The 12,192-nt window shown below is 38.9% G+C and overlaps 1 protein-coding gene across 14 annotated transcripts in view; it reads right to left on the minus strand.

Moving 5' to 3' along the window:
* TPST1 (tyrosylprotein sulfotransferase 1) overlaps positions 1-12,192 on the minus strand; it is a 185,529-nt gene that overhangs the window by 85,290 nt on the left and 88,047 nt on the right. For all 14 annotated transcript variants that reach the window (XR_012326042.1, XM_073792053.1, XM_019921879.3 and 11 more), the window contains one exon: positions 1,468-2,413. Coding sequence is in view for 13 of the 14 variants with exons in the window: in XM_073792053.1 (XP_073648154.1) it covers positions 1,468-2,312 (845 nt within the window). In the remaining variant the exon portion in view is untranslated. The remainder of the gene's footprint in view (positions 1-1,467; positions 2,414-12,192) is intronic.

The raw sequence follows: 12,192 nt of genomic DNA on the forward strand, positions 1-12,192 counted from the left end.
GTGCAGAGTCCTAACCACTGGACCACCAGGGAAGTCCCTGCAAAATTATCTTTTCCTGATTTCCACAGAAATTTAACTTGAGCATATCTCTTTAATCCCTACTTGGAGAGATGGTGGGGTGTTAATAGGCTTATTTTATATTAATGGATGGAACTAGCATCAGAATTTCTGGGCCAAAATACAAGCATACAAAGTAAAATGCTACCTAGGAATACAGGTGATTAGAAACTAGTGATGCTCTATTATTTGGAAAGAACAGTGAACTGTGATGACGTTAGCTAAAGCTGTAATTCTCTCTGAATCAATAAAAATAACCTGGAGCCACTGGAGTGATGATACCTAATAATTTATAATCAATAACTGAAAGCTTGTTGCAGAAAGGTAGCTGTTCCTTTCCAATTACCTATATGAGGAATCAATATTTACTGTACAAGTTCTATACTTTGAAAAAAAATCAAGAAGACATTCCTTGATAGGGGCAAGCAGGACACACAAGGGAAGTTCACTGCTTTTTCTTTTTCTTTTTGTTTTAGGTATTACTTTTATAAATGGAAAGATAAAAAATAAAATTTAGTCATAGCCAACTTTTCTTCATGAGGAGATGCTACCTGAATTTAACAGTAGTTTTTATATCCTTATATCCTTATTCTAGGTATAAGTCATCAAGTCAGGTTATCAGAGCAAGTCAGGCCACCCTAGTCATCACTTCATGAGAAAGGAAGAAAAATACAATGGTTTTAGAAATACTTGAATCCAAGGAACTTCTTGTATGAATTATGGATTAAGCTTCCAAATTTCAGAGATCCTCTAAAATTTTGTAAAAATCAAGGGAAGATGTATCCATCAGATGACAAAAGAAGCACTACATGTAATAAAATGCCATGGGAAAAAGCACTAGCCCATTAAGACCAAAGCATAGATTCTAATTCTGGCCCTGCCATTTAAATTTGAGTAAATCATTTTGATCTTTCTGACTCAGATTTCCTACCTGTAAAATGAAGGGAATGAGTTAGATAATTTTAACCTTTATTTTTCTCTCACTAAAATTTTCCTATATGCTGGAATTCACTTCATACCAACATGGTAGATGCTTTTCCTCATATTGACCCTCATCTACACAAAAGTTAACTATCCTTATTAACAAAAATATCTAGAAATTAAATATCAGAAGCCACTAAAATTGAATGATGGTCATTAAAGTCTGATGTCCTTTCACTGCTATAAATTGGGTTTGCTTCCATCAAGTACATAAAGAACAATTCATAAATTTTAAAATGAATTAAGTAAATGAAAGGGTCTATAATGAACCGGCTAGAGAATTTTTTAAAAACTCACTGATGAAGCTCTATTCTAGAAAAGGTCTACAGTTTCCATATACATATATATATTCCATATAGACACACACACACACACACATATTCTTTATTAGCTGAATATGGTCAAATAAAAAACATAACATCTACTCACTTCGACAGAGATACTCCCCCAGCTTTCCCAATCATCTCTTCATGGTGTAATACTGAGTGGTTCCAAGGAATTTGGAGGAACTTTAAGAGTGTTCTCATCCACCGTTCAGGATGTAAGACAAGTTGCTCATAGTGAACTAACATGCATTTTTTATAGCCAACCTCCATACACTGGTTATACATGGTCTCTATGGCACGATTCCACTTGGTCAAACAGTCCCTATAGCTGTTCAGGTCAAATCCAGCGATTGTAACTTTTCGAGAAATCATTGAATGTACTGATGCCCGGCCATCACGGACCATCAGGAGAAATTTGGCATTGGGGAATAACCTAGCAAGGTAAGTTAAGGATTTCAGGGCAAAAGGATCTTTATTACATAAATAAGGGGCTGGCTCCCCATGCTTAACAATGATTTCTAGTAAGAAGGCCTGCATGGCAGAATCCAGCACTTCATCGGTGACACCAGCCTCATCCAAGCGTATTTTCTCTTTACTCGACCGTGACCATATCTGCTTCAGAGCCAGGATTCGAGGAATGACCCTGGTTTCCTCTCCACAGCGAATATCAGGGTGTGCATCTAGCATGGCCCTCATGAGTGTGGTTCCACTCCGAGGCACACCTCCAATAAATATTAAAGGCATATCTTTGTGATAGGCAAAGGTTTTATTGGCTTTGATGTCCAGGCCAGTTCGCACAGTGGTCTTTGTGTTCTCCAATTTGAGGGGCTGGCTACGTTCTTCTATTCGGTGATGGCATTCCATGGCGTGTTGGCCCAAGTAAAATACAGTCACAGAACTAATCACCAGACATGCCAATAGTAAGTTCTGCTTCAGTTTTCCAACCATCTTGATGTGGTTATCTTGCTATTAAACAGATATTTTGCTACAAATGTTTTTCAGAAAACATTCAGGCCATGGAGATTCTACTTCAGAAAGATGATCAATATCTAATAGGAAAAGGAAAAAGTTATTTTACCATTACATTAAGATTGTTTACAAATTAATCATCAGTTATCACCATTGCATTTTAGCTAGAAAGAAGTTGAAGCAGTCTTAAATACACTGATACTCTTAGAATAAAAGTATATATAAATATAAGCAAAAATAAATCAATATTTCTAATCAGAAACAGCTTTTCTTAATGTAACAATTCTGAAGCTACAGACCTTGCACAGAATGGAAAAATAAATAAAATTATTTCTATAGTGAGTCAAGCAAATATTTAATATTCCCAAGTATGTTTGGAGTCTAACCCAAGGTTCATCTCTGATATTCAGAGTTGCTTCATCCCCAAGAAGCTTCATCCACATTCTACCATAAAGAGAAATTACAGAAGAAATATACAACTTCCAAATTTTTAACACAGATTCAGTTTATTCATATCTTACAAATTATTTATTTAGGTACTACAGTCCAGATACTTGGGCTTGGCTGAGGATAAACTTTGGAAAGGACAGCAGTGCAGTGACCCCTGCTCTCAGGAGGCAGACAAATATACAATGATAATAAAGTGTGATCAGTGTCTTAGTAGAAACAAGCAAAGGAGACAATGGTAGTATAATGAAAAGGCACACAGAAAGGAAGCTACCTCAGGAAGCTATAAAACCATATATAAAACAAGAGGAAGGAGTACGCTAAGCAATAGAAACTTGTGTGCAAAAGCACAATGGCATGACAGAACACAGCATAATTAGGTGACAAGAAGTAGTTCAGGAAAGCTGGTGTATAGGGTGCAAAGAAAACTGTGTGTGTCTGTGATCCAGCCTTATCTAGAATAGATAAGATTTGGGTACACAGAGCATTCTAAACTGAAGATACGCTATGACCAAAGACACAGACATGTAAAAGCAGGGGCATGTATGTAAAACATACGTACTATGTACATGTAAACTTACCCTGAACTTCAGAGGACAAGTGTGATGTTTAGTTTTATCTGTCAACTTGGCTAGGCTATGGTGCCCAGTGTTTGGTCAAACACCAGTCAAAATATTTCTGTGAAGGTATATTTTTTAGAAGTGATTAACAATTAAATCAACAGACTTTGAGTAGATTACCCTCCAAAACACAGGTGGACCTCATCCAACAATTGAAGTCCTTAAGAGAAAAGACAAGTTTCCTGAAGAAAAAGGGATTCTCCACAAGACTGCAACACAGAAACCCTGCCTGAGTTTCTAGCCTTGCTGCCCTGAGGAATTCAGCCTCTAGGCTAACATCAACTCTTACCTGCCCGACTGCTGTATGGATTTTAGAAATACCAGTGCCATAATCACATGAGCCAATTCCTTAAAAACTCTCAGTCATATACATATATATATATATATATATATATATATATATATATATATATACACACACACATACATATACATATGAATATCCTGACTGACAGTGAGTACACCTGGGGAAATGACTAATTACACCAGAAAAAGAATACATTCTGAGGGGCTGGATGTCTAGCTAGGAACTAAGGAGAAGGTAGGCAATTCTTCTCCCCAAAAAAACAAGTTATAAAGAGGAATGAAACTGACAAAACCACCCTTTCAGTCCTCTGGAAATTGACCAAAGGAATACAGCAACCCAAGAAGCATTTATGTTTGAAAAACTGCTCAACGTTCAGTAAGAACAGTGAGAGCTGTGTTATTTGTGCCCAAGACTACTCCCACCCCCACCATCCACCCACTCAGCAGGTACAGAGGTTCTGCAGGGCAGGGCAAACTACAAGGCCTGGAGGCTTTGCTGCTGGAATCAGTGGGAGATCACTCAATTTGAACTAGAGCGTAGCACACATGCCCAACTGTGCTGCCAGTGTAAGTGATGCTCCAGGCAGCAGGTGAGCAAGGACGGTGAAGAGCTCTAGTAGGCTGAGGCTGTAGTCGTGATCAGCAAGCTCGTGGCCAAAGCTGAGCTATATACAGGCAAAGAGGAGACATGAAAGGATCAAGTGGAAAGTAAACACCAGGGCAGATTTGAGAACAGCCTGAACTTTGAACATGTTCCTCTGCCCCACACGCAGATCCACTGGCAGAGGACAAGTCTTACTGCCTCAATAAGTTTGAGCACAACCGCTGTCCACTAAGCTATGCAGACAGGGGGGCAAACCACAAGAAAGCCATGCTTAAAAATGAAAACAATTGTGTGTGTGTGTATATGTATCTGAGCAGCTACATCAGCATACATTTATATGAAATGTTCACATCTGGCAAATTTACAGAGACAGAAAGCATGGGGTGGAAGCAGGAACTTATGGCAAACAGGCATGAGGGGACTTTTTCCAGTGAGGAAAATGTTCTAAAACTGGACTGTTGTGATAGTTGCACAACTCTATAAAATCTACTAAAAATCACTGAATTGTACCCTTAAAATGAGTAAGTTTTATGGTATATGTTACACCTCAGTACAGCTGGTTTTTCTTTTTCTGAAGAATACACTCAAAGAAATATTTTTTGAGAGTCTCAGTAGGATACAACAGTCAAGATCTGGTTTTTGTTTACTCATGTATTCATTCCTTTAGCCACATATTTGAAGACCTATTACTGTGCCAGGCACTGTACTTTATTATAAAGCTGCAACAAAGAACCACAAAGTGAGAAGAGGTTGAGATTAGAAGATCAGCTTGATAAGAAAAGACTGCAAAGAAAAAAACATTAATTAAGATAATTGGTAGCAATACAGCATTGAAATATCTATGCAGAAAACTGTATCCATGATGTAGAAGGCACACTTAAGATGTTACACCAGTATTTAATTTAAAGGGGAGAAAGTGGGAAGGAAAGAAAACAATGGAGAGAAAAGAGAGTAATAGAGAAAATGGAGAATTAATATTCAACCCTAGAAAAATAACATTTTGGTTAAAGAAACTAAAACTGTATCACAAGCACAAAGGGAAAAAGTCCTTTTGGAAATAGAAAAAAAGACATTAGTCTATTCAAGTGAGGGCCTACCTTTCAAGCAAAACAATGACAATAAACCCAATCTGGAAATATCCTGGCAATTTCAAATATGGCAATTTCAAATTTCAAATATAATTCAATTTCAAATGTGAAAGAAATAGTTCTTCAGGCTTCCAAACAGAAAAAGAAAATAAGGACCATAGGACCAAAAAACAAGCTGGCATTAGATGTCTCTGCAACATTAAATGCTTATCCTCTGGTTTCCTTGTAAGATACCTTTCCTTATTTTTCAAATTTGCTATGATGAACATGTGTTACCTAAGTGAGAAAAGAAAAAACAATATTTAAAAAATAATAGGGGGCTTCCCTGGTGGCGCAGTGGTTAAGAATCTGCCTGCCAATGCAGGGGACACGGGTTCGAGCCCTGGTCCAGGAAGATCCCACATGCCATGGAGCAACTAAGCCCATGCACCACAACTACTGAGCCTGCGCTCTAGAGCCCGCAAGCCATGAATACTGAGCCCACGTGCCACGACTACTGAGCCCACGTGCCACAACTACTGAAGCCCGTGCGCCTAGAGCCCGTGCTCTGCAACAAGAGAAGCCACTGCAATGAGAAGCCCATGCACTGCAACGAAGAGTAGCCCCCACTCACAGCAACTAGAGAAAGCCCGCGCAGCAACGAAGACCCAAGGCAGCCAAAACTAAATAAATTTATTAAAAAAAAATAATAATAGGAATAGCCTTTCTTAAAAATTGACAGGTAAAGATCTGAAGAATGAGCAGGAACTAGGTAAAGAGTGAAGAGAAGAGCATTCTAAGCAAAAGTAAATGGATACGCAAAAGCCCTGCAATAGAAAGGCATTTTAAAGCTTTCAGGGACTTCCCTGGCAGTCCAGTGGTTAAGACTCTGTGCTTCCAGTTCAGGGGGCACGGGTTTGATCCCTAGTTGGGAACTAAGATCCCACATGCCACATGGTGGGGGCAAAAAAAAAAAAAATAGTTTTCAAAGAGCAGGCTAAGGCAGTAAGCAAGAGAGAAAGTGAGTGAGAGATGAAACCGGAAAAATGGGCAGGGGTCAGTTCATAAATCTTGTGGGTCAGGTTAGGGATATAAAATTTTATCATAGATGCAATCAGATGTGACTGATTTAAAGATTCTAAGCAGTGAGTTACTTAATCCTATTTAGGTTTATACAATCTCACTCTGGCCAAAACTATCTTGAAAAACAAAAATGTTGGAAGATTCACAATTTCAAAACTTAATACAAAGTGATAGTAATGAAGACAATGCAATACTGGCAGAAAAACAGATATACAGATGAATGGAAGTCCAGAAATAAACTGTTACATTTATGGTCAACTGACTTTTGACAAGGGTGCCAAGATAACTGAGAGAGGAAAGAGCACTCTTTTCAACAAATGATGCTGGGACAACTGGACATCCACATGCAAAAGAATGAAGTTGAATACCTATTCACAAAAATTTACTCAAAATGAGCTAGAGACCTAAATATAAGAGCTAAAACTATAAAATTCTTAGAAGAAAACAGAAGTGTAAATCTTTGTGGCTGTGCGTTAGGCCACAGTTTCATAGATACAACACCAAAAGTACAAGAGACAAAGAAAAAACAGATAAATTGGACTTCATCAAAATTTAAAATATTTGTGCTTCAAAGGACAATATCCTAAAAGTGAAAGACAAACCAAAAAATGGGAGAACATATATGTAAATCATATGTCCAATAAGGGACTTGTAACCAGAATATATAAAGAACTTACAATTCAACAAGACAGGCAAATAACCCAATAAAATACAGACAAAAACTCTAACTAGACACTTCCCCAAAGAAGATATACAATAGTTAATTAGCACATGAAAAGAAAAGATGCTCAACAATGTTAATCTTCAGGAAAATGCAAATCAAAACCAAAATGAGATACCACTTCAAACCCACTAGATGGCAACAAAAAAAACACAGACAATAAAAAGTGTCGGTGAAGATGCAGAGAAACTGAAACCCTCATATACTGCCAGTGGGTGGAACTGTAAACTGACAGGGGCACAGTCACTTTAGAAAACAGTTCGGCAGTTCCTCAAAAGGTTAAGAGTTACCATATGATCCAGCAATTCCACCCAAGAGAATTGAATACACGTGTCTACACAAAAACTTGTACACAAATGTTCATGGCATCATTATTCATAGCCAAAAATAAGCAACAACCCAAATGCCCACTAAACAATATATGGTATATCCATGCAACAGAGTATTACTAAGCCATAAAAAGGAGTACTGATACATGTTACAATTTGGATGAACCTTAAAAATATTATGCTAATTGACTGAAATAACTCATAGAAGATCACATACTGTATGATCCCATTTATATGAACTATCCAGAAAAGGCAAATCTGTAGAGACAGAAAAATTAGTAGTTGCCTGGGGCTGAGGGGAGAAGGAAGATGGAAACAACTACCATGGTTTTTTTAATAAATTTATTTATTTTTATTTATTTAGTTAGTTAGTTTTGGCTGTGTTGGGTCTTTGTTGCTGTGTGCGGGCTTTCTCTAGTTGCGGCAAGTGGGGGCTACTCTTCATTGCGATGCGCGGGTTTCTCACTGCAGTGGCTTCTCTTGTTGCAGAGCATGGCCTCTAGAGTGCATGGGCTTCAGTAGATGCGGTGCATGGGCTCAGTAGTTGTGGCTTGTGGACTCTAGAGTGCAGGCTCAGTAGTTGTGGCGCACAGGCTTAGTTGCTCTGCAGCATGTGAGATCTTCCCGGAGCAGAGATCGAACCCATGTCCCCTGCAATGGCAGGTGGATTCTTTACCACTGCACCACCAGGGAAGCCCATACCATGTTTTTTGTTTGTTTGTTTAATAAATTTATTTATTTATTTATTCATTCATTCATTCATTCATTTATGGCTGTGTTGGGTCTTCATTGCTGTGCACAGGCTTTCTCTAGTTGCAGTGAGCGGGGGCTACTCTTCCTTGCAGTGCGAGGGCTCATTGTCGTGGCTTCTCTTGTTGCGGAGCATGGGCCCCAGGTGAGCAGGCTTCAGTAGCTGTGGCACATGGGCTCAGTAGTTGTGGCTTGCAGGCTCTAGAGCTCAAGCTCAGTAGTTGTGGCGCACGGGCCCAGTTGCTCCGCGGCATGAGGGATCCTCCCAGGCCAGGGCTCGAATCCGTGTCCCCTGCATTGGCAGGCAGATTCCTAACCACTGTGCCACCAGGGAAGCTCATGTGGTTTTTTTTGGGGGGTGATGAAAATGTTCTAAATCCAGGTTGTAGGAAAATTTATGGTGTGTGGATTACGTGTCAATAATACTGGTTTTTTAAAAAAACGACTACACACTTATTAGGATGATTCAAATAAAAAATGCTGACAGACAATATCAAGTGCTGACAAATACGAGGAGCAACTGGCTCTCACACATTGCTGGGAATGCACAATGGTACATCCAGAGTCCGGCAGATTCTAATGACCGATATGAGAAAAGAATCTAAAAAAGAGTGGATATATGCATATGTATAACTGACTCACTTTGCTGTACAGCAGAAATTAACACAACATTGTAAATCAACTATACTCCAATAAAAATTTTTAAAAAAAGTCTGGTAGAGTCTAATAAATGTAAACATACACTTACCATACAACCCAACAAGTGTACTCCTGAGAATTTGTCCTAAAGAAATGAAACCTACATTCACATAAAACCTGCACATGAATATAGCAGCTCTATTCATAAACACCAAAAACTGAAAACAAACCAAACGTCCCTCAATGGGTAAATTTGGATAAACTGTGGTACATCCACTTCTGGAATACTATCCAGCAGTAAAAAGGAACAAATTCTTGATACATGCAACAATCTGAATGAACCTCAAAGGCATTATGCTGAGTGAAAGAAGCCAGTCTCAAAATGATTCTACTTATAAAATATTCTTGAAAAGACAAAACTACATCACTGGATGCCAGAGGACTAAGTATAAAGGGATATAACACAAGTTTTCTGGGATGATGGAACTGTTCTGTATCCTGACTGTGGTAGTTGTTACATGAATCAATATATGTATGAAAATTCACAGAACTATACACCAGAAAAAAGTCAATTTTACTGTATAACAATTTTTAAAACAAAAAAAAATTTTTAAATCAAGAGAAATTTGAGGGGAAACATGGGGGGAGGAGAAGACAGATGACAGGAGAAGACCAAGAAGAGGGGAGCCTGTGACTCTAAATCTTGCAATTAATGTTTCTGATTAACATTATTTAATGGTGATAGGTTCAGTGGTGATAGGAAGACATGAAGTAAACAATGGGTTTTACTGAGAAAAGTAGAGAAATGATCCTAGAAAAATGATCCCCGTATTTTCCATTTTATGAACATTTAAATGAAATATAAATTCATTTAAATACAAACAAAGCAAACATAACTCATTTAATGAAGCAAAGAGGAATGCTCTTAGGGACACAATTAACTCTAGTCCATTTCATTTTATAGTTATACAGGAATGATTCCTCTAGTACATTTGTTTGTTTGGGGGGTTGCATAATGTACATTGCATGAGAGAAAAGCAGTGATCACTAAGAAATCACCCTGAAATTGCAAAGCTTTTTGATAAAATTTAGTACTATACATACTTTACATTTAACTTACCAACATCTGACATATGTCAGAATCCAATAGGTGACAAATGACTCAACTTCGTTCAAAAATTACATGAACAATTTAGAATTCAATTGTACAGAAACAACATAACTACTTCTCTGAAAACTTCCCCAAGCACATATTAGATACAAAATAGAATTCACCAATCTAAAGTTAACATGATAGGGCTTCCCTGGTGGCGCAGTAGTTGAGAGTCCGCCTGCCGATGCAGGGGACACGGGTTCGTACCCCGGTCCGGGAGGATCCCACATGCCGCGGAGCGGCTGGGCCCGTGAGCCATGGCCGCTGAGCCTGAGCATCTGGAGCCTGTGCTCTGCAACGGGAGATGCCACAACAGTGAGAAGCCCGCGTACCGCAAAAAAAAAAAAAAGTTAACATGATAGACCTTTAAGTTACTATAGCAGCAACCAACAGTATCTGATAACTTCCCATTAAAATACCCCAAATATTCCCAGTAAAATACATAAAGACAAAAATTAGAAATATATTATGAATGTATTTCTTTGTCCAGAAACATACTTGTAAATCATTTTCATGACTGCATAATACTCTACTGAAAAGGCTTTACCAATGTTTATTTGGCCAATTCTGTATTATTACTTACTTGTTTCTAAATTTTTGTGATAAATATTCTTGCATGTACAAACATCTTTGCACACATGATTATTTTCTACTCTGAATTTTTAAAAGGGGAATTGCTAGGTCAAAGGGTGTGAGATGTGCTTGATTTCAAAGCATTTAATACATATTTGATTTACCTCTTTCTCATACCCTACATCCAAATCTGACAAAAATTCTACCGGCTCTTTCTTCAAAATGTAGTCAGAATCCCACCACTTCTCAACACTTCTACTAGGACTGCCAGATTCTCTCACCAGGATTTCTGAAAGGTATCTTTACTTCTTCTCCTGCCCCCTAGAGTCTATTCTCAACTCAACAGCCAAAGAGATTTTTTTCAAAACTTAAGTCAGAACACGTCATTTCTCTGTTCAAAGCCTGGTATTATTTTTCAAAATGGTCTTGAAAAGGCTTATTTTAAGGCATCCAACACTAAATTTCTCTGTCTCTTTCTACTGATTCTGTCAATAGGCATCAAAAGCAGCACTGACTGGAGTCAGGCTAACACATCATTAACCCAAAACAGTAGTTTGTTGTTCAAAGTGAAATAACTGAGAAGGTACCTCTTCACATTAGAGGTTTAATAAGGACTCAAATGAAGGCAACTTCCTCTTTACTAAGGGACAATTTAGGGAAAAAGAAAACCCTGCCATACGTCCCATCATACTTGAGAGCTGTGTCAATTAACATAATTTGGGGTAATTTTTTTCAAGCCTTCATTCCTGTTGCATTTTAAATTAAACACTGAGACTTCCCTGATGGTGCAGGGTTAAGAATCCCGCTGCCAATGTAGCGGACACAGGTTCGAGCCCTGGTCTGGGAAGATCCCACATGCCACAGAGGAACGGAGCCCATGCGCCACAACTACTGAGCCTGCGCTCTAGAGCCCGCGAGTCACAGCTACTCAGCCCATGTGCCACAACTACTGAAGCCCGCGCGCCTAGAGCCCGTGCTCTGCAACGAGAAGCCACCACAAGGAGAAGCCCACGCACCGCAATGAAGAGTAGCCCCCACTCGCCGCAACTAGAGAAAGCCCGCGCGCAGCAACGAAGACCCAATGCAGCCAAAAATAAACAAATAAATAAATTTATTTTCAAAATAAATTAATTAAACACTGTCTCCCCCAACACACTTAGGGAAAAAAAGTATGTTCTATCTTCCCTTCAAGATGTTTGAAAGCAAATAAGACAGTGGTCAAAGGCCTTGTAAGGGATACTAAAAAGGAAAAGAAGAGGATTCTTGGCTTCCCCAGAAACATTCTCATTACTATTCATTCATTCATTCATTCAGCCTGCACCAGGTCTTAGTTGCGGCACATGGGATCTTTGTTGCGGCATGCGGAATCTTCACTACAGCATGAGAGCTTCTTAGTTGCAGCATGCAGACTCTTTTTATTTTATTTATTTATTTATTTATGGCTGTGTTGGGTCTTCGTTTCTGTGCGAGGGCTTTCTCTAGTTGTGGCAAGCGGGGACCACTCTTCATCGCGGTGCGCGGGCCTCTCACTATCGCGGCCTCTCCCGTTGTGGAGCACAGGCTCCAG

This window comes from Tursiops truncatus, chromosome 15 (assembly GCF_011762595.2).
Source record: "Tursiops truncatus isolate mTurTru1 chromosome 15, mTurTru1.mat.Y, whole genome shotgun sequence".
NCBI lineage: Eukaryota > Metazoa > Chordata > Mammalia > Artiodactyla > Delphinidae > Tursiops > Tursiops truncatus.